General features: G+C 55.3%; 4 protein-coding genes across 4 annotated transcripts; 3 read left to right on the top strand and 1 right to left on the bottom strand.

The window, feature by feature from the left end:
• Positions 1–2,007: 2,007 nt before the first annotated feature.
• On the top strand, positions 2,008–3,802 carry ENH_00083950 (Chromosome III, complete sequence, related; the record flags this gene model as incomplete). The annotated part of the gene is made up of 7 exons (XM_013577900.1): positions 2,008–2,011; positions 2,190–2,330; positions 2,537–2,633; positions 2,857–2,990; positions 3,165–3,215; positions 3,519–3,607; positions 3,728–3,802. The coding sequence occupies 7 exons, from the start codon at positions 2,008–2,010 to the stop codon at positions 3,800–3,802; spliced, it is 591 nt and encodes a 196-aa protein (XP_013433354.1).
• Positions 3,803–6,357: 2,555 nt separating this feature from the next.
• Positions 6,358–8,760, top strand: ENH_00083940 (hypothetical protein, conserved; the record flags this gene model as incomplete). The annotated part of the gene is made up of 3 exons (XM_013577899.1): positions 6,358–7,494; positions 8,042–8,197; positions 8,614–8,760. The coding sequence occupies 3 exons, from the start codon at positions 6,358–6,360 to the stop codon at positions 8,758–8,760; spliced, it is 1,440 nt and encodes a 479-aa protein (XP_013433353.1).
• Positions 8,761–11,385: 2,625 nt separating this feature from the next.
• ENH_00083930 (hypothetical protein, conserved) lies at positions 11,386–18,810 on the bottom strand (the record flags this gene model as incomplete). Its single annotated transcript, XM_013577898.1, has 3 exons — positions 11,386–12,294; positions 12,715–13,030; positions 16,826–18,810. The coding sequence occupies 3 exons, from the start codon at positions 18,808–18,810 to the stop codon at positions 11,386–11,388; spliced, it is 3,210 nt and encodes a 1,069-aa protein (XP_013433352.1).
• A 1,003-nt stretch (positions 18,811–19,813) lies between these two features.
• On the top strand, positions 19,814–23,567 carry ENH_00083920 (splicing factor, putative; the record flags this gene model as incomplete). The annotated part of the gene is made up of 8 exons (XM_013577897.1): positions 19,814–19,896; positions 20,127–20,245; positions 20,685–20,812; positions 21,078–21,176; positions 21,576–21,732; positions 22,162–22,314; positions 22,486–22,617; positions 22,783–23,567. 8 exons carry the CDS (start codon positions 19,814–19,816, stop codon positions 23,565–23,567), a joined length of 1,656 nt encoding a protein of 551 aa, XP_013433351.1.
• Positions 23,568–24,671: the final 1,104 nt, after the last annotated feature.

Genomic DNA, 24,671 nt, shown 5'->3' with positions numbered 1-24,671 from the left:
AGTAGCCCCACCTACGCATTCAATATGTCAAACTTCGACTACGTTAACTTTTGCAAGCAGAAGTGCTAAGCATCATTGTAGTATTTATGGGATGTTGTCTTCATGGCGGTGCACAGCTGCCACTGAGCTGCTTACCCCTTCGGGAAAAAGGACGGAAGAAAATTATTTTGTATGCTGTAGCAGTCCTTCTGCGAACTTCTAGTGAGAGCTGTGCCCACACAGCAAAAGGCTGCAATGCATCAACCTGCATTTTCCGCGTAGCACTAAGCTCTATAGTAATCTATGCCGGAGCATGATGATCATGACTTGGCTTTTCGATTTGTACCGCAAGAGGCTGTGTGCATACTTCGCATCATCTCTATGACTATGCAGACTGCTTTTTTCTGGCTAAACAAGCGTGCTATGGCTATGAAGAGGCGGCATAGCTGACGTTATCTCTCCTTCGCCGGACGTCACCAATGCATGCCACGCGACACCTGTTCAAGGATACAAGGCTCTCACGGCGCTGGCTTTCTCGCAATTTCACATCGTATTATGAGTCTCAAGAAACAATGCTGTTTTCGATAAACACTTGCGCGATGAATTTTTCAAATTCCTTACACAATACCAAAAAGCAGCTTTGAGCAGCCCACGCCGGATTGGAATATTCAGGTCTACTCCTGCTGAATTACCATGCCGAGAATTAGGCTGTGCGAATATAGTTACAAACTGTGTCATATGCTTGAAAGGAAAAGAATTCCAATGTAATAACATCTTGTCACTTGCGCCATCGAAAAGGCCCACCTGCTTTGCCAACAGTTTCTCGCATGGCGGGCCAGTTTTTGGCACGCAAACAATGGAAATTTTTGTTGTAACAGTGTCATATCATCTTCCTTGGATTTCCGCCTGTCGAAGTAAGCTCAGTGTACCCGCTCTCAGCGAAGTTACAATGGCGCAATCTAATGTAACAGTAAAACCCTCCACGCTAGGTAGCTTAGCATGCCTGTAGGCATTCTTAAAGGGCCACTGATGCCAGTGATCCTGAAGGCCATGCAGGATTCCCTCTCGGAAACATGGCGGCATGACTTCCTGTAACTCTCCGAATTTGCGAATAAATGCCCCACGGAGCCACACAAGCGGAGTTAGACCGTTGTGAGGTAGTGTGAGTGAGCGCAACTATGGTTCTGTATTTTGACAGGCTGGTATACCGAACGAAACAGCGACCGTCATGGGACCATCAGGAACTGTGTACGCGGAAGCTGACTATTCATATGTAACCCTAGTAAGGACCCAATAGCTGAGCCCGGATTAATCAGTTGGAGTGGCTGACCCGCATACTACTATCGCTTCCTTCTTGTCAATCTCGAGAAGCGACAAGAGTGAAAAAAACTTGTGTCGCTCAACAGTGAGCATACCATATCCATCCTCCCAAGTAATTTAAACGGTGACAAGCATGCGCCAAGCCATGACGTTACTGCAAGATGCAAACTGCGTCTTCTAGCTGAATTTCTTAGGTGCAAATTTTTGGAGAAGCTTTCCTTTTTCAAGCACTTCGTTTACAAAGCGAAAGCCTGGCGTATGCTGCCCGCCCTATTGAGCGGAAGGAGCGGAGCCCTTCACATAAAGGCAATACTGAAGCGCGCAAATAACAAAGGAATAACTGTTAAGACAATGCATAATTGTGTTTCTAGGCCTCAGTATACTTGAGACATGAAATTTTCGTGTTTTCTCTTACTTTCACGCCAGCGGTCCTCCATCAGCCGCAGCCACAACGGTGTCGGCCCTGCATACGATGGGTGGGAGGCCAGGTGTGTAGCACGGGATTTCTGTAGCCTCCAGCTAGTTTATTGTGCTTTTTCTTGGTGAACTTCCGTTTTCAAGCCAGTAATTGAGACTGTAGACTTTTCGCTACGGCGTTTCTGTGTAGCCGAGCGTGCAGTGCTGGGGACCAGCGGCCTTTGTGGAACCCAAAGCCACAACTGCAGCCACCAGGTGTGCTGATCGCTTCAGGTCCTTCATCTGCTAATTATGGGTAAGGCATTTTTGCATAGTCGAAAGGGCAGCCAGTTGTTAGGTGTTCCTCCTAGAGACACTCCCGGCACAGTGCCGCTTCCCGATGGCCCGTCGGTGTCCTCCAAACTTACAAGTGAATGACTGCTTGTAAGAGCTGCATGCATTGATTTATCTGTTTTTATGTTGCTGAGGTGCAGGAGAAGAAGGCGGTTGGGGCCCTGGCGGCGCCACGAGCCGTTTCCAGGAGGTATTACTGAGCGGCGGCAGCAAAGTGCTGCAGCAGGCGACAGAGTTCCTGGGGGAGGGCCCGAAGCCTCTTCGGTTTCTTTGCTTTATCGGTGAGTTGCGTATTGAAAACTTATTTCGAACTCTGAACCTTGAGCGCTAAACCGCGCGCGGCCTAGGGGGGTTTCTCTGTTACCTAAGCATGTTCCGAACACCTTCAGACATGCACTTCAGTTGGCTTCGTATGATTTAGAAAGCAAGTAATGGAGTAGCAAAGGAGGAAACTGCAGAAAATAAGTTGAGTTTCTGTCTTTTGTAGGGGGCCTCATGACGGTTGTGACATCCGGCTTGGCCTGCATTAACATCTTCTCCATCCTTGTCGAGCCCTCGAATTACATTTTGCAAGTTTATTTGGTGTAAGGATTAAACTCAACCGAAACCGCTGCCTTAGACTTTAAGTGTGAAGAGAAGCAACCAATTGCCACCGCAGGCCGCGGCGGCTCACGATTGAGTAGTTTGCAAAAGGTGCCCATGAAAGCAAGTAACATTCGCAGAACAGAGCTAACAACACAAATTGGCCCTTATTAAATGGTGCTTTGGACTATTTTTTGAGAATTCTGGCGCCTTGTGGTTGTTTAGGTTGTTCGGTCTGCTGACTATGGCCGTAGAGGCTAAAGACATACCACCACTTGAGCGCATGCGGCCTTTCTTTTTCTCGTGGTTTCGCTTTTTGACTGTACCGGGGGGCAAAGGCTGCTTCTATATATTCTACGGTGAGGCCTCCTGGATCAAAGACTATGCTGCTAACCCTTGAGACCAATTCCTTTTCGACTGAGGGCTGAGAGAGTCCTGTTGCTGCTGGCGCAAGTTATGTACAAATTATATGTGAGTCATATCGAGTAAATTAATATGCAGCTTCTGTGATTTCTTCAACGTGCTCTTCTCAGGCTCTCTTTCGCTGTCGCTTTGGAGGAGTTCCTTCTTCTTGGCGCTCGTGGGTGAGTTTCCTGTTACTTGGTTTTGTTCATTTGTCTAAGTGGTCATTGTTTGTTTGTCTGTTTGCTTCTTTATTCCTTATTTTGTTCTATTGAGCCAGTCCTTGTACTGTTTCATCTGCTAGTTGGTCATCTGTCTGCCTTGCTGCCTGCCGGTCAGTTTATCTGTTCTCCTCACTGCGTCTTTGCGAGGAAACAAAACGGAGAAAGAGGGTTCATTGAGTATGCCTTAAAGCCTCTTTGCATGAGGAACTTGCATCTTTGCCAAGGCGGCATCTTGTCGTCTTTCTGCTGAGTATCGCGCAGGCATTTACACCGCCAGCATGGGCATTGTATGTGTTCTTGTCCACTTTGGAATGCGCCAGGAGCTGCAGCAGCATGGCATCGCAATCTCAGTGAGCCAGGAGTTGCTGCATTTCACGTTTGCTCTGTTATGGGTGATCACTAGAGCATTTGACTAGATATGCCACTGTTTAACTATCAGAGCTTGCTGTTGAGTGCTGCGCCCACTGCAGGACGGGCCTGAACAGGAAGTCGGGCTGGGCCGGGCCATCGAGCCGGAAAACATCACCCCACCAGCATTTTCATGATAAACCCAAATTATTTAGCTGCAGAAATCAGGTGGTGAAGTTTGGCGCCCAATTTGAAGTGCTTGGCGTTCATCGCACAAAGTCAGCACGGCACTTCAAAAGACCTAGAGGCCCAGTATTAGTGCCCGTGGCCACTTTGTTCTCTTTACCTCACCTTTTCACTCCCCGCCGAAATACTTGAATACACTGAGGAAACAAAGGATCAGTCGCAGTCCGTAAGGAATTACGGTTAATGTAATGTGCGGTCTGTCTCTGTGAACATCTGCCGGGGACAGCTCGAGCTTGACTTGAGGCCATTGCTGACAGTTCTAGATGAGCAGAGTGGCTTCGTGCTTTCTGCGGCTGCCCAGTAGGCTTGTATTTTTTTTCCATTCTCTGACTGTTTGGCTGCCACCAAAGCGTACGTCCTAGTTGTTTTTCGGTAATGTTTTGAGCACCGAAGTTAAATCGTAAACCCTTGACAAAGCGGCATCACAGGAGCGACGCTTAGGGGGAGTGTTCGAGTGTTTGTTTACATAAAGCAAACCTTGTCGATAGACAGATGCATACAGCAAAGTATTCGATCTTCGTGACGTGAAAGCTCTTTTTAGATCCTAAATGTAGTTCTTCGAACACCCGGGGGTTAACATTTTTCTCCGGTGTCTTTGTGAGTCATGAAGCGCCACTTGCATGTGATTGGCGCTTCAAGCATTTAAGCTACTGCAAGGCGTGAGCGTTGGGTAGCTTGACGGGGAGCTGTTTCTGGGTAGAGCTATGGGCTTGTGGCTGAGGCTCAAGACTGGCAGATTACGGTGAGCTATTAACGGCTAGCCCTATAGTGGTATCTCCGTTTCATTGCTCCTTATGCAGTGGCTAGAGCGGCGGCTAAAATCACTTTCTGCCTAGTGAATACTCACGTCACTGGCGTTTTGGGTAGACAGATTACTTTGGCGTTTCGGTAGAGAAAACTTTCTTCGGTAGCGAAGTTCAAGGAAGTGCCCTGGAGGCGCAACGTAGTGAAGATAGTGACTAGACAAGAGCGTGAACAGCAACTAACAGAAGAAGTGGAAGCTACAGCAGAGATTAGAAACAGCAGTAAGAGATACAGCAAAGACTTGGGAAATATTAATCGCTCTTTTGCTCGTGGGTGGCCAGTGGCGTAGAGGGGTTGAGGGAGCGATCCACTGGGTAAACGGCTTACGGGCTTCCCTGCATTGATTGGACTGTTGCTGTTTATCAAGAGGCCAAAGTATCGGGTGAAATGTGGTATTTGACGAGCGGAAGGGTGGGAATGCATAGCGCTCTCCTCGTTGCAGCTCGGGAGCAGGACAAGCCCAGAGGCTTGCAGCTTGATGTGGCTTCTGGGTGCCGTTTGTTTGAAAGAACACCATTAAGCCAGTTGGAACGGCATAAGACAAAGTCTTTAGCCAGTATCACTCCCTTCTCATCTTAGGCTTCCTAGTGTAACGTACCGTAAGTACGACTCCTGAGTGGCTATCAGCTGGTTCATTTTTCGGCACTGCTGGGCTTGTCCCAGGACTTCTTGGCAGCCGGATTTTTCTCTGAAATATCCATAGCACACTACATATTAGTGTTTCATTTATCTACACCATCAATCTAAGATTGCTTAGTCGGTTGGGCGCGCGAAGGGCTCATGGGCGCTCGTGGCCAAGGTGCCAACAGATCGCCGTGCACAGGTCTCTTTCCCTCTCCGCCGCTACAATAGACCATGTTTTAGCTAAACTGGTCTGCTGCTGAGCATTGTGCCGTTATGGAGAGAAGTACACCAACAACTACACAGAAAATTCTCGATAACCTTTCTCAGGGCAACGTATACCGGTGTGGGGAATATTATTAGAGAGACAAACGCGCATCCTTCGAAACGCTGGTGTGCAATCATGTGAGCATCACAAACAAACGCATATATGAGCCTATGCTGCATGCATTTGGGTGTACAGGATGTGCACGTCGATCTCCTTCGCACTTCTGCGGAGTGGCGTGTATGAGATCTGTGCTGTTTCCGAAGATTCACGTTCATGCCTTGAATACAGGTTACCTTGGGGGTGGACGGCGACAAATAGCTATTATTTTGGTTTCAAAATTATTTAGCAGCTGCTTAAATAAAAAATAAAGATAACCGGGTGAATTTGTTGCTGGGTTTCCGCAAGAAGGGCAGCCGTTGCTCTGCTTGGGGTTGGGATCAGTGTCTAGATAGCACGCTCGCGTGGCACTGTCTCTGTTTGTATGCCACAAAAGTCTCAGCGTTTGGTCCATTTTATTTGCAAATCGAAATTCTTCATTGAATCGTACCTTTTCCAATATCTGGCCGTCGCTGGCGAATTTTTGCGCTGCATGCCTCAGCAGAGCCTGACTTGAGTAGCATTTTTGTAGGTCTTGCCGCACCCACAGCCGCCGCGTGCTACTCCTCCGTTTCTTTTCCTTCACAAATACGGCATCCTTGAATATTGTCGTCAACTCCAGATACCGGAAGATTTAATTCTGGCACGTTGCTGCGTGCTAGAGACGATAACGCGGAGCCGTAGCCCGTAGACTCTTAGTCGCGAACCTACATAGACATGGGTCGGAAATTCAGGCCCAGGCTCCCCGCCCCCGGGGAGGTGCTGTACCCCCTGGATGGCTCTCCCGCGGTGGAGTCTGTGATGAGCCCCAGCGGCCTGAAGCTGGCGCTGTATGCGTGGCGGGTGCAGCAGCCGAAAGCGGTGGCTCTCTTTATTCACGGTGTACAGACTCACGCGAGATTCGAATTTCTAAGGCACCTAAACCCAGGCGAGCCCGACTTGCCTTCTCCAGCTCCCCCGGCTGCAGCCGCGCCCGCGGGCGCCGCAGCAGGCGCTGCAGCGCAAGCGGCACCCGCCGCAGCCTCAGGAACAGCAGCAGCACCTGAAGCAGCAGCAAAGGAAAGACGCGGCAGAGGGAAAGCTAAGGCTGTACGGCCAATAGGCCGACAGTGCCTGCGCTGGTGCATCTACGAAGGCAGCTGGGTGCAGCAGCTCAACCGCTGGGGCTGCTCCGTCTACGCCGGGGACCTGCAAAGTTTTGGCCTCTCGGAGGGCTGGAAGGGCCGCCGCTGCAGCGTCGAACGCCTCGACAACTTCGCTATGGATGTCATTGCCTTTGCAGAGTTCGTAGCCGCAGATATCAGCGCCAGGCCCGCCACCGGGGGCTCCCCAGCGCCCTCGGGGGACCAGCAGCCGCCCCCCATCTACCTCGTGGGCATTTCCATGGGTGGCTTCTCAGTAATTCGCGCGTTAGAAATCATGGGCGAAACGCACCACTGGCTTGTCCGCGAGGCCCCTACATCTGAGCCCCCAAACCAGGAGGCTCCAGCTGGGCCCCCCCGCCAGGGGCCCCCGCACAGCTCCACCCAAGGGGCCCCCGTGGAGCCCCCCGAAGGGGCCCCCTCGGCAGCGCTGTCGACGGGAAGCCCTTCCGGTACCCTCACGGAGGCTCCCACAGGGGCCCCCTCAGGAGCCCCCACAGGGGCCCCCAGTGGGTCCTCCGACGACATAAGGCCTCGCATTGTTGGCTGCGTCGCTCTGGCGCCCATGCTGTCCATAGAAAAGGCCAGCTCGGGGGCCTACAACAGAACCATGACAAAAGTTGGGGGAGTTCTGTCTCGTGTGGCTCCGCATTTGGGGGTGGTCAAGGTGCCTCCGGCTCGGCTTCCGTGGGTTGATGACCAGAAGAACGAGGTAGGATAAGAAATTTACATTACTGTAATTCAATCCAGGCTTCTGCGTTCAATTTTGTACTCTTCATGAGGTTTTAGCTAGGGGTTTTGCCGTGCCCACCACAAGCTTGAGGCGCGCACGAAAACGATACTGTTGACTTTACTCATTTCAGGTTTCTGCATTGCCCTTTTTTAGGCTTTCTTTGTCTTCCATGACAAAAAATGTGGCCTAAGTATTCTAAGTATTCTAAGTAGTATTCCTAGTTGCGGTAGCGAGCTACATTTCCACCTGTACTTTTTCATACTGTCTTCGTAATGAGTTTGTGTCCACATTAATTCATATTCGCGTTTCCGCACATTTCATCGCCCAGAGTGCTCGCTGTTTACGTGCGTTTCGCTATCTTCACGGGGGTGCTTCTTAATTCGTCTTTTGCACCATAGGGCCCATGGGGATGCAGGTTGATGCACACGTTTCCTCTTGAACGCTTGTAGCATTTGTGATATTTATGTTTATTTCGCTTTCTTTATTTTGTATCTTTGTGGCTGTGCATTAATTTGCTGCACTGTAGGACCCACTGGTGACGTGCCCGTTGAAGATCCCGGCTCGGTTGGCCGCTGAGGTGATGGCTGCTGTGCCTCGCGTGCACTTGAATGCGAAATTCATTCCAGTGCACATTGCCCTTCTAATTATACACGCCAGGGAGGACTCTATCGTGGAGCCACAGGTCAGCTTCTTGGGAAACAGCACAACCAGCAGCAACAGTAGCAGTAGCGGCAGTAGCGATACAGCAGCGGCAACACAAGCTAAAGTTGCAGCACCTGCAGAAGCACTAGCAGCAGCAGCAACAGCAGGCTCATAATGCCATGGCGTGCAGCAGAGGCCCTTCAGTCCACTTATATTTTACTACGGGCATTGCCACGTCAGGGGAGTACGGCCTAGAGCCCAGTTCCCAATACTCAAAGCCATGATTCAGCAAGACTGCCCGTTAGACCCTTAGCGCAGGTTATACTGCATAGGTTAGGCGACCTTGAATCGGTTCTGAATTTTTTATCGTGGGACGCTGAAGCTGCCAGCGCAATTTTAAAAATATCTTCTTCAGTTGTTTTTGGCCTCGCATTTGCCTCTGCTTGCATTCTTCAGGGCAGCATACGGTTTATGAATGAGTCGGGAGCGCATATACAGAAACGCCGGCTGGATATCTTGGAGGGGGAGAGGGGCCACTACCTGGTGATAGAGCCAGGCAACGATGAAGTGCTCGCGGCTATAAAGGAGTGGCTTAGGCTATAATTAGGTATTATAACTAGTCTTAAACGGAAATTGCCATTAGTAAGGTTCAATGCATGCGGACAGAGACATAGAGGCACATGCCATATTTATATCGGCTTGTGTACTAGCGCATGTGTTTGCTCATGATGGAACTGCAAAGAGCTCTGGAGTGTGTAATTACATATTGCACTGTAGACCTCGAGATAGCTGTGGCGTATTGTATGCTGCCCCTGTGGCCGCTGTTCTAGTAAAATACAATATAAGTAATTCCGGGCTTCTGCGCGTTGCGTACTCTGCACGATGCCCGCAGTTTGCGTATTATTCGCTGCACAACTAGTGAGGCTTTTTTTCGAGGTGCTTTGATATATATAGTAAAAGTTGTTGACCATTCTACAGGCATTTCTGCAAAGTGACGTAGAGTGCACATGACCCGTGTGTACTGGACGCATGTACGCAATGCAAGTAATATGCCTGCTTTATTCGCGTCAACAAGTGCTCCTCGTCTAGCATTTTGCGCTACACCACGCATTTTATGCACCAAGCGTGCAGGTAATGGTTGTGTACACGCGTTTTTGCGCCTGCCTTGTGAGTTGGGCACATATAGTGTGCGCATGCACGCATACATACACAAGTATGTATGCATTCACGTATAGATTACCCTACGTACAACGCACATTTTATCTATTCTTAATTCCTCGTCGACAGAAAAACCATAGACAACTGTAGAGGCTACAGGTGGAGAGTGGTCTGCTGAACAGATAGAGAAAGCTAGTGGAAAGATGGACAAATTTATCGACAGACAACTTCGTGTTCACTTGCTTTTCCCAGAAGTATGCTCCATTTGGACATTGCTTGTTATATTGCGGCTTTGAATCAGCAAGCAGCTGGTGTTTGAATTGGCCAGTAAATTTAAAGAAAAAAACCAAAAGAAAATGTTTGTAAATCCTGTTTGAGTAATCCGTGCTGCTGGGACCTTGAGCGCTGGTCTTTGCTATATGGACATGGGCGCTTTGTATATTGTTGCGAATTGTAACAAATAGTGCAAGCGGATGGACAAATTGATCGACAGACTATTTCTTGTTCACGTGTTTTTCCCAGAAGTATTACGTTAGAAGAGATTCTCTCGACATCTCTTTAGGTGCAGCGCAACCCATTCAGCCCACTGGACAGCTTGCGCGCTTGCGCTCTTAGCTTTAGCTCCTAATGACCACTGGCCACGTTGTGGGGATGACCACTAGAAACACCGCCACCCAAACTTCCTGGAGCCACACCTAGGGCAAAATCAGCACCACGGCCGCTGCAACCAGAATATATCAGCTGCGCAGCGAATCAATATGAGAGTTACCTGTCAAAAGAAACTGAGCTAACAAAGAAGGATTCTTGGAATTTGCATCGCACCGCCACCCAAACTTCCTGGAGCCACACCTAGGGCAAAATCAGCACCACGGCCGCTGCAACCAGAATATATCAGCTGCGCAGCGAATCAATATGAGAGTTACCTGTCAAAAGAAACTGAGCTAACAAAGAAGGATTCTTGGAATTTGCATCGCTCGAATACCGCAAGTATATCCGGCGCACACTCTGGGAAGGCCTGAATGTGCCTCTGCACTCTAGTGCATCGAACTAATCCCGCCGCAGCTGCAATCTGTTTGCATGCGTCTGCTCCCCATAAATGCGTTTCTAACCTAGAAGGCAGCGCAGAGGTCGCAAACAACGTCAGGGCAAAAAGCGCTGTTGCTGAGGTGCAGCGAAACTCTTATCTGGAGAACACCAGCGAACAAACCGTCTAGCCGCAGCAGCGAACACTGCTCGCGACTGCTGCTGCCCACTTTCATTTTCAAGCACCGAAGCAGCAGCAACTTCGCCCAAGAAGGCCTATGGAGTTCTAGAACTGGGGAAAATCTGGAGATGGAGGCGCCTTGTGGCTGACTTGGATATAGTAACTACGCGCTCATTTGCAACGATATATATATATACATATGTCTATGGGTACCTATTTCTATTTCATTTATCTATTATGTATTTTTTTGTATTTCATGTATATTTGCCTAGCTTCGAAGAAAGATATGCAGATGGTAAGTAGGTGATAATTACAAGGCATATGCGCATGCTCCAGGCATGCATGTATGCCTAATGGTTATTACAGACTATCTGTGTCACTGCGTGTTGGTGCCTGCCGCTGCTGCTCCTGATGCTGCTGCTGCTCTCCATGCTGTAGCAACAATTGTAGCTGTTGGCGAGCAAGCATATAACATTACGAAACACACAGGAGGTGCATCCAGCAACCAGAGAACAAATCCAGGTGGCCTGAATAAAGCGAAATTATTAAAGACAAATAAAAGCAATATATCTGCCAAATGGCGCTTGCCACTTCATCCTACGGCTGCATGAGCAGGGCTAGCAAACTTCTCCAGCAGCAGGAGCTGCTGTTGCATTTCTAGCTGCTGCAGTTGACTCCTGCAGGGGAAGCCGCAAGAAATGCGGCTACAGCTGCTCCTGCTGTTGCTGCTGTAGATGCGCGTGTTGCTGCTGCTACAAGCTTTGTAGTGACCTGGTGTGGCGGTTGCTGCGCGTGCTGCCGCAGGAGTTGCTTCACGTGCTGCTCTGCCTGAGGGCCCCAAACTGGGGGTCCCACCTGATCCCTGACTACAGCTCCTGCTGCTCCTGCCCGTGCTGCTCCTGCTGCTGCAGGCAGCGCAGCAGCTGCAGCAGCCGCTGCTTACGCTGCTCCCGTGGCACTGGCCTCTGCAATGCCGTGTCAAAGTGCTGGCTGTGCGTGTCTTTGGCTGAGGGGCCCCAGCAGTAGGACGGGTCGCTGCTGTACCACCAGCTGTGCCATTCATCTGGCTTGCCTGTTGCTGCTGCTGCCGCTGCTGCCGTTGACGCTGTCGACACAGGGCGTGCGGCCTCCTTATTCCCGGAAGAGACGCCAGCCTCTGCAGCTTCTGCAGCGGGAGCTCCAGCATCAGCGCCTGTTCGCTGCTTTTCCGCAGCAGCAGCATCAGCAGCATTTTGCTGCTCTCCCCAGCTGCTGAGGGTCCAAGGAAGAAAGTCAACTCCAAACAGAGACGCGAGACACTCTGCAGCTGCACGTACACCCGAATGCATCGCTCCGTGAACACACTGCTGCCCAAAATCTGAAGTGTGTTCACCGCAGAAGAATATGCGAGCGTCACTCAGACAGCCTTCAAATCTGGCTGCTGCTGCTGCTGTTGGTACTGCTGCTGCTGCCGCTGTTCGCGCTGCACTTGACGCCTCTGGGACTGCTGCTGCTGGTGCAGCTCCTACTGCTGCTGCTTTTGCTGCAGCTTCTGCTGCTGCGGGGGAGGGGGAAGGCGATTTCGCTGCGGTTATATGCACCCGCTCTCGCTCTCCAGCGAGCGGCTTCTCAGTGGAGAGCTCCAGACTCTGTGTGTCACTTTGCTGCTGCTGCTGCTGCTGCATGAGCTGTAGCACTTGCTGCAGAATTGGAGGGTCCGCTGCGGCGATGGTGGCTGGACGAGGGCACCAAGGAATGGGCAGGGCCATTTGCCTTTGCTCATCAGCCTCCACGTACTGCACAGACAAGCAACAGCAGCAGCAGCAACATCAGTAGGGGGAGCAGCAGCAGCAGCAGCATTGAGCGTGGGTCGGTTCAGCCAGCTGCCACGGAGGAAAGGAAAAGAAACGGGATTTAAACGTGAGCAGCAAATCAAGAGCCACGTACTGACGGTACTAACAGCTGCAGCAGTTGCAGCGACAACAGCAGCCGTCCCATCAGCAGCGAAAAGTGGCAAATGCAGCAAGAGAGGCAGCAAAAGAAGACAGACAAGGAGCAGCAACCACAGCAGCAGCGGCAGAGGTAGCAGTACAGACGCAACGAGGCAGATACAGATACAGCAACAGGAGGAGCGGCAAAAGGAGCACGAGAGCAGCAGCTACAGCAAAAGAGCAGCAGCAGCAGCTGCAGCAGCAACTGCAGGATCAGCAACTGACCTTTGAGGGGTATCCGTAGGCGCACTTGAAAAGAGGGTCTTCATCCCATCTAGTAACAAACGCGCGCAAGGGTTTCGGCTGTACAGACAGCTGAAACATTTGTTGCAACACAAAACAACATTCGTCTATCACTTCCCAAGCCTCCACAGGCCCGTCTTCCTTAATGCGCAGGCAAGTGTCACCAGGGTTCACTGGTTTGCTGCTGCCGTCGCTGCTGCTGCGCTCCTTGCTGCTTTTGCTGCTGTTGTTGAGGCCGTCACTGGCCTCGTGGATGCCGTTGCAGTTGCTGCCGTTGCTGCTGCTGCTACGCGGCTTCCTGGATTGCTGCGTGGTTGTACTGGGGGTTCCGATGCTTTTGCAGTTGCTGCTGTTGCTACCGCTGCTGTGTGGCTTGCTAGACTGACGTGCGTTTTCCACCTCCTCTTGTTGCTGCTGCTGCTGCTGCTGCAGCAATGCCCGTATACGCCTGTTTCTGTCTCTCCGAACCTTCAGCCAGCTCGTTGAGTTAAAGCCGTGAGCCACCAAACAGCCGGGGGCCCCAAACTGGTGGAGGCTCATGAACTGAAACCTCCTGCTGCAAGCGGGGCTGATGAAGTACGCCTGACCCTCGCGCAGCCAAAATGCCCTGCAGCAGCAGCAGCAACAGCAGCAACAGGGCGGCAGGTGAGGAGCAGCAGCAGTACATACGCGAGCCGCCGCGACCATAGAAGCAGTTGCAGAAGCAGAGGAATCAGCCGCACGCAGAAAGAGCAGAAGCAGCAGCAACAGAGGCAAGAGCAGCAGCAGCAGCAGGAGACGCATGCAGCCCCACTCGCTGAATATAAGTATAACTTTGTTATGGCTGCCGGAGCCCCATCGGCTAATGGCTTTTTGCTTGTCTGAGGGAAGAGGAGGAGAAAACGAAATCAACTTATTTTGCAAGACACCAATAGGCACGGCTACTATGACTCGCATTGCCCAAACACAAGCCTCCTCCGATGCTTCCTCTTCTTTCTCGTGCTGTTGCTGCTGCTGCTGCTGCTGCTGCGCCTGATGCTGCTGCTGCTGCTCTTTGGAGGCCTCCGGTTTCCCTTGCTGCAGTTCTTGCAGTTCAGGCGCTTCGCGGTGTCGGCGCAGTTGAAGCCGAATGAAGTTGTATTCTGGTGATACCCAGTGAAGAGGCTGCGGGTCCCCTGCTGCTGCTGCTGCAGCAGCTATCTTATTTGTTGCTGCCGCAGCAGCAGCCTCCGGATCAGCAGCGTTGTTGGCAGCTGGCCCTGCTGGCTTTTGCTCCTGCAGAGCCCTCGCCAGATCCACAGCGGCTTCCCTAATGGCTGCATGTTTCTGCTGCTGCTGCAGCTGCTGCTGCTGCTGCAGCGTCTGGCCAAGTGCAGACTCCTGAGAGGGCGAACGCGAACGTGTTGAGTCCCAAGAGGGGGATCGGGATCGTGATCGAGACCGGTTTGGGGATCCACTCCCGCGGCAGCTAGATGCTGTGCCCCATCCTGTTCTCTGTGGGGTGTCCTTTTCCGGCTTCTGTTGCTGCAGCAGCAGCTGCTGCTGTTGCAGCTGCTGCTTCTGGAGCATTTCAACTTCCCGCACCCTCCAGCCCAACAGGCAGCAGCTCGGAAGGTCGAAGCCCCGCACCAGCAGCCGCGGCAGCCATGCGTACCCCTGCAGGCAGCGCCCAGCAGCACCAAGCAGCAGCAGCTGATGAAGCAGGGACGCGTTTCACAGCAGCAGCAGCCCCCAAAGCAGTAGCAGCAGCAGCAGTAAAAACAGCAGCAGAACAAGTGACTGCCCCACTGGGGAAACGATCAGCAGCAGCGTGTGCGACAGGGGCCAACGGCCCATAAAGCAGTCTCATGAGCACAGAAGCAACAAGCTCCCTCAAAGCAACAGCAGCAGCAGCAGCAGCAGCAAAACAGGCACCTGAATGAAGAGCCTGTCGAAGCTCTCCGCCCTTCTGTCCCACGGCGTCGGAGTTGCTGTTGGCCCAACGCGGCTGCGCAGACACCGCAAGCTTTCGAGGCGCCCCAAAATCTGATAATCTTTTGCCCGCAAAAAGGAGAAAATCGGCTCGCCGCGGGGCCGACGCGCACGCTGCTGCTGCTGCTGCTGCTGCTGCTGCTGCTGCTGTTGCTGCTGCTGCTGCGGGGGTGGGCTCGGTGGCGAGAGCCCGTTGCTAGACAGGGGTCCGTGCTGCCTGCTGGGACCAGTCAGGGTGCTCTGGTTCGTGCTGTGGTGACCTTTTGCTGCAGCTGCAGCTGCGTTTGCGTCTGCCGCTGCTGCTGTATCTGCTGCTCCTGCTGCTTCTGCTGCGCCGCCTGCAGCGTCGCGCCTCTTTCCCCTGCTGTCTCTGCTGCTGCTGTTGGAAGCGCTGCGGCTGCAGTTCGTGGCGTCGGCACCCTCTGCAGCAGCACCAGCAGCGGCGTCTGCTGCTGCTGCTGCTGAAACTCTACTGCGTCGCGCGGCTTTCATGGGCTCGCTTCCGTTTGCTGCAGCAGCAGCAGCAGCAGCAGGTGCTGCTTCGTCTTCATCGGAGGAGAAAGGGGCTAGGGCCTCTGCTGCGAGCCGGTCAAAGCTGCAGACGTAGCCAAGAGATCGCTGCAGCATCTTCCAAACTATCTGGATGTCAGTTGCGGTAAGCTTGCTGCTGCAGCTGCTGCTGCAGCTGCTGTCTCCCCCACCACAGCGTCGGTGGCTGCTGCTTTGATGCCGCTTGGCGGTCCTGCTGCTGCTGCTGCCGCGGCTGCGACTTTGAGGAGCGCTGCTGCTTCCAGAGCCTGTAGAAAGCTTCCGCTTGCAGTGGCGACTGCGCGCGTTGCTGCTGGTGCTGCTGCTGTTTTTGCTGCTGCTGCTGCTGCTGCGTGCAGCATGACCATAGGACAGCTCGCGCAAGTTGGGCAGCCCGAGCGCGTGCTGCTCTTTAACAATAAAGCGAACAGCGTCGCGCAGTGCCGACCCTAGGCTTCGCGGTTTAGCAGCAACTGCTGCTTCTGCTGCTGCCTCTGTTGCTGCTGCTGTTGCTGCAGCGGCCTCTGGTGAGGCTGCTGCTGCTACTGCTGCTAATGCGTCTGCTGCTGACGCTGCTGCTGCAGTTGCGGTAGTCGATGGAGTTGCTGAGGCCTCTGATGCATCATCGCGCGCTGGCGGGCTTCCACCCTGAGCAGCACCAGCACCAGCAGCTTTGCTTGTGCTGCTGCCGCCTTCGCCGTTGAGCTGCTGCTGCTTCTGTTGCTCCCACCCCCGCTGCTGCTGACAGAGCTGCTGCTGCTGCTGCTGCTTGAGCCTCACGTGGGTGCCGGGGGCCCTTCTCAGGGCTCTGTCTCTGGCAGCTTGGGTCATGGTAGCAGCAACGAGAGCAGCATCTTGCAAGTCCTTAAGAAACGCAATTCTTGCTGCTGGAATTATTTGGCCCTTATCATCTCGCCATTGTGCTGCATGCACCAGAGGCTCCCAGCCACCCCCGCCCCCTTCCACCCCGCTTGCTGCGCCTTCGCTGTTGCTGTCCGCATCCGGCCCCGCTGTTGCTGCTGCTGCTGGTGCTGCTGGTGCTGCTGCTGGTCCTGCTGCTGCTGGTGCAGCAGCCGAGGGCGCGGGTGCTGCTGCGAGAGTGGGTGGTGAAGCTGCGCGCGCCTCTTGGGAGCGGGCGCGGACGTCTTTGCGGAGGCTGCTGCTGCGTTTGCTGCTGCATTTGCTGCTGCTGCTCCTCCGGCTGCTGCAGTTGAAGCGGTGCCTCCAGTTGCCCCAAAAACCCACAGAAGGCACACCCAGCCGCGCAGCAAAACGCCAGACGAACTGCGGGCTGCTGCGGTCCCTCATGAGCCAATTGGCGCCCAAGTCTATGCACAGCCGCAATGCGCTGTTGCTGCTGCTGCTGCTGCTGCTGCTGCTGCACTTTGTGCTTGCTACCAAATCGAGTCCTGCACCTGCTTCTGACGCTGCAGGCGCTGCTGCGGGGCTCCCAGTGGCTGGCGTTGCTGCTGCTGCTTCCTCAATTGCTGGCGCAGCAGTATCTGCGGCCGGTGCCTCTGTTTTTGCTGCACCAGCAGCTGTCGCTGTCCCCTGCTCACTCTTTCCTGCAGCAGCAGCAGCAGCGCTAGCAGTAGCAGCAGCAGAAGATGCAGACCGGGAGCTCGCGGGCTCGACCGGGCCTCGAGCAAGTTTCTTCGCTGCGTTTGGTGCTGCTGCCGTTACTGCTGCTGCTGCAGTTGCTGCTGCTGCTTTCGCCGCTCGTTTTCGCGAGCGCGTGCGCCTCCCTCCCGCCTCTTCTGCTGCTTCTGCTGCTTCTGCTGCTGCTGCTGCTGCTACAGCCTGCTGCTTCGGGCTTGTAGGCATCACATACTTCCAAAAGCGGGGCTCTTTGTTTTTTGCGGCGCTTGTCTTCATGCCATTGGGCGGCAGCATCAGCTGCTTGAGGTCATGGTGCTGCTGCTGCTGCTGCTGCTGCTGCTTCCCTGCTGCTGCTAAGGTATCCATTGCAGCAGTGCGCACGCGACCCCCCAGCTGCTGCCCCGCCTCCACAATTAGCACAGACACCCCAAAGAGCCGCAGCACTGCTGCTGCTGCAAGCCCGGCGACGCCGCCCCCAACGATTACCACGTGGTAGCCCACAGGCGCTGCTGCTGCTGCTGTTGCTGCTGTTGCTGCTGCTGGCTCTGTTGCAGCAGCAGTGTCGGCTGCTGGCTCTGTTGTAGCAGCAGTATCTGCTGCTGGCTTTTTTGCTGCAGCGGCATCTGCTGCTGCCTCTGCTGCCCGAGCCTCCGGAGCTGCAGCTGCTGCACCAAGGTAGCCGTTGCTCTGCTGCTGCTTGACCTCTGCAGCAGGCGCTGCAGCTGCCGCTGGGGCTGCAGCAGCAGCAAGAAGCTGCTGCAGCTGCTGCAGCCACGGCTCCAGCTCGGGTATGGCGAGGTGGGTAAGGGGAGGGGGTGCTGCAGTGGCTACGGTGGGCAGCGGCAGCAGCAGGGGCTTAGCACTTCTGCTGCTGGTGCTGCTGCAGCAGCGAACTGTCCAGGGATCAGCAACAGCCAACTCGCAGTAAGATGAAAGGCCTGTTAACGTCTGGTGAGCAGCAGGAGGCCGCAGCAGCCGCAGCGGCTCGACAGCAGCAGCAGCAGGAGGCGGGAATGAGGTGTACGTACACCGGGAGGGCCAGCACTCACTAGCAGGCGGCAGCACCTCGTCGCTGCTGTACCGATTGCCGCATATTGCGTCTGCTGCAGCAGTAGCAGCAGCAGCAGGCGTTTCCGCTGCAGGCACTGCTGCTGCTGCAGTTGCTGCTGCTGCTGCTGAGTTGCGCCCGGCTGCGCACGTGCAGCGGTCAAAGGGCTGCTGATGCTGCAGCAGCAGCGCGGCTCGAAGTTTGCTGTCGAGGGGATGAGCATCTGCTGCAGCAAGCAGCTCCTTGCAGTGCTGCTGCTGCAGCCGCTGCCGGTGCTGCACATTGCTTCGTGGCTTGGGCCGCTTGCAGCGCCCGAGGGCGGTGTCTGCATCGCTCTCAAGAGCCGCAGCAGCAGCAGCAGCTGCTGCTGCTTCCCGCGCAGCAGCAGCAGCAGCAGCAACAGGGCACCAGGACTCGTGCTGCGCCGCCTCTCTCCGGTGCAGCTCTAGCAGCTGCTGCATGTGCCCCGTCTGAAAGGCCAGAGCATCCACAGCAGCATCGACGACGTCTATCATCTGCTGCAGCAGCAGCTGCTGCAGCGGCCAAGGCTGCTGCTGCAGCTGCTGCCGACGCAGCGGACACCGGCTCCGCAAGCGGTAACGGTTTGCCCACTGCAGCAGCAGACCCTCAGGCCCTTCTGCCGCTGCTGCTGCATCTGCTGCGCTTGCTGCATTTGCTGCGCTTGCTGCATCTGCTGCATCTGATGTACTTGCAACAACTGCAGCAGCTGCAGCATCTGCGGCAGCTGCTGCTGCTTCCAGGTTAGGAACCCTGGAAGCCTTTGCTGCGGCGTGGCCATTTAAAGCTGCAGATTTCGGTTTCTCTTCACCAGCAGAACCAGCAGGCGCAGCAGCGCTAGTTGCTGCTGCTGCAGCACCAGTTGCTGCTGCAGCACCAGTTGCTGCAGTAGCAAGCGTTGCTGCAGTCGCAGCAGGCAGTGTGAGCGAGGACATCCTCTACGCTGCCTTAGCAGCGCCTGGTGAACGAACAAACAGGAGCTGCGCCATGCTGACGTACAACAACAGCAGCAGCTGCTGCAGGACTCAACAGCAGCAGCAGCAACAAGCACAACTATACAAAACGAGTGGGTCTCCTGAGCCCCTCTAGGGGCCTGCTGCACCTATGTGTCCTGGAAAATAGCCTGGGTGAGTGTCAATACACCTGGTTTGCGGAAGGCCCCGGCTGCGCCTTAGCTGTGGCTGCTGGACCACGGGAGAGCTGCGGTGTATGTACACCCAGGCGGCTACCCAGCACAAACACAAAAGACAAGACAAAACTGAAAAATAAATTGCAGCTGGTGACACCACTTGAGCTACAAATCGCTAAAATGTGCAGCCCTTAAGATTCGCGTGAAGAGGGCTACACGAGCAGCAGCAGCAGCAGCATTACCAGCCAGATACGGCAGCTGCGGCAGCCGCAGCAGCAGCTGCATGCATGCAGCAGTGACCTGGAAGCTGCTGAGCTGAGGCGAGGCCTTAGCTCGTTTTTGTGATTACTGTTTTGTTGTGATTGTTTTGTTTTTGTTGACGCAGCAAACAGGACAGAAATACCTCTGCTGCTGCAGCGGTCCATGCCTTTGCCTTCACCAGCAGCAGCCAGCAGCTGCGGGCCAGCAGCAGCAGCCGCAGGAGACCCAGCCGGCCTTTCTGCTGCAGTCGCAGCAGCAAACTTCAGAAGTGTAGGAGGATCTAGGAATAGTACGGCTGTATGAGTGACAACTAGAGCTGCAGCAGCAGGAGCACAGCAGCAACAGCAGCAGCAACAGCAGCAGCCGAGCACTTTCCCGGGGATCGCAGGAGCTGCACGACCACAGACAGCCATCGCAGCAGTACTAGAAGTCGCAGCCGCCGAAATAACATAACCACCTGCTCCTAGGCCACCCACAGGAGCAGCGACGGCAGCAGCAGCAGCAGCAGCAACAGCAACACCGGCAGCAACAGCAACAGCAGCGCCACAATGCTAGCCGCGCGGCCATGGGGAGGCTTAGGAGGGGGCGCCGATATCGCGCAGGTGTTCGAAAGGAACCAGGAGGCAACGCTGTGAGTCCCAGTAGCAGCAGCAACAGCAGCAGCAACAGCAGCAACAGCAGCAACAGCAGCAGCAGCGACGGCCAGGAGACGCAGCAGCAGACTCCGCCCTAGCGAATGGGAGAGCGGCAGCGACAGACGTAGAAGTAATCACAGCTTTAGAAGCGCAAGTTGCAGTGCCACGAACGTCCTTGTGCCTTGCTGCTGCTGCTGCTGCTGCTGCTGCTGCTGCTGCTGCGCAGTTATGTAGGCAACATAGATTCACAAGTTGATGAAGACCTTCTATGGGAGCTCTTCACGCAAGCGGGAGTTGTGCGTCTTGTGAATATACCCAAAGACAAAGTCACTGGCGCACACCAAGGTAAACCCTAAACCCTAAACCCTAGACCCTAAACCCCAAACACTAAACCCTAAACCCTAAATCGCGGCACTGAGACCGAGACTAAAGTATGGCGAGGAGTAGATTAGCTGCAATTCTTTTGCTCCAAAGTTGCCTGGAATAGACCCCTAGCTAATTGCCAGAGCTGCCTTGCAGGGCCAACGCTAAACCCTAAACCCTAGACTCTAAACCCTAAACGCTAAACCCCAAACCCTGACTCCGAAACTCTCATTATCAGAGCCTTTGCAGCTTGAGGGTGAATGAAGTTGGGGGGGACTGGTGTTTAGCTTGACGCCGCTTTGTGGGGCGTTCGGGTGTACGTACACCCCGGAAACTCAGCGTTTGTGGGGCCCTGGGGTGTACGTACACCGCAGACGGTGTGGACGTTTTGGCTGTTTGCTGGGGTGTACGTACACCGCAGGATATGCCTTTGTGGAGTTCGAGTCGGAAACAGATGCAGATTTTGCATTAAAGTTGATGGGGATGGTCAAGCTTTATGGCAAGCCTTTGCGTCTCAGCAAAGCGGCCCATGACCGCAGGGTTTTTGACGTACGCAGCAGCAGCTGCTGCTGTTGCTGCTGCTGCTGTTGCTGCTGCTGCTGTTGCTGCTAAAGTTGCTGCTGCTGATTCTGCTGCAGTTGACGCTGCAGTTGCTGCTCTCATTGCCGCTGCTGCAGTTGCGGCTGCTGCGGCTGCAACTGCTTCTGCTACTGTCGCGAGGGCGGCTGCTGTGAGAGTTGCTGCAGCTGCTGCGCTGTGTGCTGCCGCTGCTGCTGCTGCAGAACTTTTGCTGCGCGCTGCGGTGTATGTACAGGTCGGAGCGAATCTGTTCGTGGGCAATTTGGACCCTGACCTCGACGAGAAAGTTCTATTCGACACGTTTTCTTCTTTTGGAAACGTTGTGTCTGCAAAGGTCACCTTTTGCTGTTGCTGCTGCACTTGTTGCTGCTGCACTTACTGCTACTAGAGCTGCTGCTGCCACAGTTGCTGCTGCTGTAGTTGCTGCTACTGTAATTGCTGTCGGTGTAGCTGCTGCTGCAGGTGCTGTTGCTATAGTTGCTGCTGCAGTTGCTGCTGTAGTTCCCGATGCTGCTGTTGCTGCTGCTGTAGTTGCTGTTGGCGTCGTTGCTGCTGCTGTTGTTGCTGCTGCCATAACTGCTGCTGCTGTTGCTGCTGCTGCTGCGGTTTTCATTTTAGCGCTGCTGCTGCTTTTGCTGGTGAGGCTGTTGGGGCACCGTCGCTAACGGGCTGGTAGTTCTTCTTTGCTCTATGCTCGTCGTTTTTGCTGCTGCTGCTGCTGCTGCTGCTGCAGGTGATGCGGGACCCAGAAACCGGCATATCGAAGGGCTTTGCGTTTGTCTCGATGGAGACTTTTGAGGCCTCGGATGCAGCACTGGCAGCAATGAATGGGCAGTTTCTTTGCAACCGGCCTGTGCACGTTTCTTACGCGTACAAGAAAGACACGCGGGGTACAGCCTGCTGTTGCTGCTGCTGTTGCTGCTGCTGCTGCTGCTGCTGCTGCTGCTGCTGCTCGTGCGGATGAGTTTGGGATTGACGCTGCCGTTGTAATTTTGGTGGTCATGATGAGGCTGCTGTGGGCAAGAGACCTCTGGGACTGCTGCTGCTGTCCTTGCTGGTGATGCTGTTGCTGCTTTTTCTGCTGCTTCTGCTGCTGGTGCTATTGCTGCTGCTCCTGCTGTTCGTGCTGCTGCTGTTCCTGCTGCCGATGCTGCTCCTGGTGCTGACGCTGTGGGGCGCATCGTCACCATCGCTGCAGCATTCTTTCCTTTGATGGCTTTCGCCGCTGCTGCGCTGCAAGTTCACACATAGCGATGCTGCTGCGGCTGCTGCTGCTACTGCTACTGCTGCTGCTGCTGCTGCTGCGTCTGCTGCTTCAGGCGAGCGTCACGGATCTGCTGCTGAACGTCTCCTGGCAGCCAACCGTCCCACGGTAGAACGGCCTGGGGGCTCCAATGCACCAAAGGAAGGGCCGGTGCCGCTGCAGCAGCAGCAGCAGCAGCAGCCGCAGCAGCAAGCCGGAGGCGGACCTCGTAGGTGCTGTTGTGCTGCTGTCACTGAGGCTGTTGTGGGTGCTGGTGTTTTCGCTCTCGCACGTACTGCTTTCGCTGCTGCTGCCACTGCTTCTGCTATTGCTGCTGCTGCTGCTGCTTCTGTGGCTCGTGCAAGACTGTTGGAGAAAGCCTTTGTGTCTTGCTGTGCAGCATTTGGAGTTATGCCCAATGTGGTCCCTGGGGGCCCTGGGGGCCCCCTGCCTCCTCTGCCTTTGCCGATGATGGGTTCAGGGCCTCCAGGGGCCCTTCCGCCTCCCCCTATTTTCTTTATGCCAAGACCAGGTGAGGCGCTGCTGCTGCTGCTGCTGCTGCTGCTGGAGTGTGCTATCAACGCTCGCTGGAGCGTGCTGCGGTTGCTGCCGCTGCTGCTGCCATTGTGACTGCTGGTGAGGGGACTTAGGCTTGCGTCTAATCTGCTTGCTGCGCTACTGTGCTGCTGCTCCCCAGGTATGCCCTTCCCGCCCCTGCCGCTGCCACCCACAATGGCAGGGGCACCCCGGGGCCTCGTGGGGGCCCCGGGGGAACCCAGGGGCCCCTCTGCTGCGCCCATGGGCATGGGGGGGGCCCCCGGCTCTGTGCCTACTATGCCACTGGGCGGAGGCGTGGGGATGATGCCAGGCGGGGGTTCAATGCCCCCTGCCCGTCCCCCGGCAATGGGGGCCCCCTCGGGGCCCGCGAGGGGCCCGCCGGGGGTCCCCCCAGGAGTGCCAGCGGGGGCGACTCCGGCAAGGCCTCCGGCCTTCCCCATGCCAGCTCCTGGGATGCCAGCTCCCATGCGGCCCCCCATGGGGGCCCCTGGGGGCCCCATGGGAGGGGCCCCGGGGGGGCCCATGGGAGGGGCCCCGGGGGGCCCCATGGGAGGAGCTCCGGGGGGCCCCATGGGAGGGGCGCCTGGGGGACCCATGGCGGGACCGCCGGGGGGCCCCATGGGAGGGGCCCCGGGGGGCCCCATGGGAGGGGCCCCGGGGGGCCCCATGGGAGGAGCCCCTGGGGGCCCGCCAATGGGTATGCCCCCTTTGGGAGGTCCAGGGGGTGGCCCCCAAGTGGGAATGGCTCCAGGGCCTCGTCCTATGGGCATGCCTGCCATGCCTGCTATGCCGGGGCCCTTAACTTTGAGGCCTCCGCAGGGGCCTCCGCAGGGGCCCCCCCAGGGCTTCCAGTCAGCGCCTAATGTCATCAGACCCCCCACTGTGCTGCCTCCCCCTACAGCGCCTTCGCTGCCACAGCAGTGAGTGGCCTGTGACGACTGACCGGGGTTTGACTGTGGTGTAGTGCATGCATGCATTGCTGGCTTTCAGTAATGCATGCATGCATTACTGGCTTCAAGTAATGCATGCATTTATGTAATGGCATGCTCTGTGGGGTTAGGAGCTTGTCTTGTTTATAGTGCTGCAAATTGCTACGAAAGGGCACCAAATGCCTTCTTGTCAGGGACCCTTGAAAGATGTAAACGCAGAGCGAGCCCAGCAGGCGACTGGGGCGCAGGGGTGCCCCCCTGAGTCTTTTGTAGCCTGCCCCCAAGAGTTACACATAAGGGGGGCAGTCACTAGGTCCCTTTGGTGGCCCTCTGGGGACCAGAAAAGGGCCCTTATAGTACCTTGGGGGCCCCTGGGGTCCCCTGCGGGGGCCCCTGGGGGCCCCTTGGTGCTCCTACGTTTCAGGAACTGGGAGGGAAGACTGCAGTGGGGCGGCCGCGAGAGGGTGAAATCGACACAGACAGAGAGCCCGCCCCATCTTAGACTCGAAAGCTGGCTGTTACTTAGAGTAAGGGCTGTGAGGGGCCCCGCAAGAATACGGGGGTAGAGCAAAGGAGTGTTAGTGACAGTCAGACACGCAGGGGAGAAGCAGCAGCAGGTGAAGCAGAGAAGCTTAACAAGAAGGGCACTTAGAGGCAGCAAAGCTGCTTAGCAGCGGGAGAGAGAAAGCAGCAAAACAGCGCAGTCAGACACAACAGGGAGGGGCCCCACAGGGGCGGCTACAAAGGCCAGTGACAGCCAAAGTGAATTAATTCGGAATTTCCTTTCTGTAATTGCAAAAACAAGCAAAGACATAAAAAGGCGAGCGACGAGGAGAACTCCAGGCTCCCCTGGCTACACACTAGAGTGCAACTTCGAAGCACCCAAGAGGTCTCTGGGGCCTCCTGGAGAGTATGAACAGCATCAGAGGGGCCCCCACACCTGGGGGGGCCCCACATCTGGGGGGCCCCACACCTGGGGTACCCTACAGTGACTCCAGCCCAAGAAAGGGTCTTAGAGCCACTAGGAGCCACTGTGGGGGACCCCACGCAAGCCCGCAAGCTGAGGGCCCATTTCACAGCACCAAAATAGGGCCCCCGT

Source organism: Eimeria necatrix, genomic scaffold (assembly GCF_000499385.1).
Source record: "Eimeria necatrix Houghton genomic scaffold, Enh_scaff94, whole genome shotgun sequence".
Lineage (NCBI taxonomy): Eukaryota > Apicomplexa > Conoidasida > Eucoccidiorida > Eimeriidae > Eimeria > Eimeria necatrix.
Note: the sequence above shows the minus strand (reverse complement) of the source record. Positions and strands in the feature narration are given on the sequence as shown.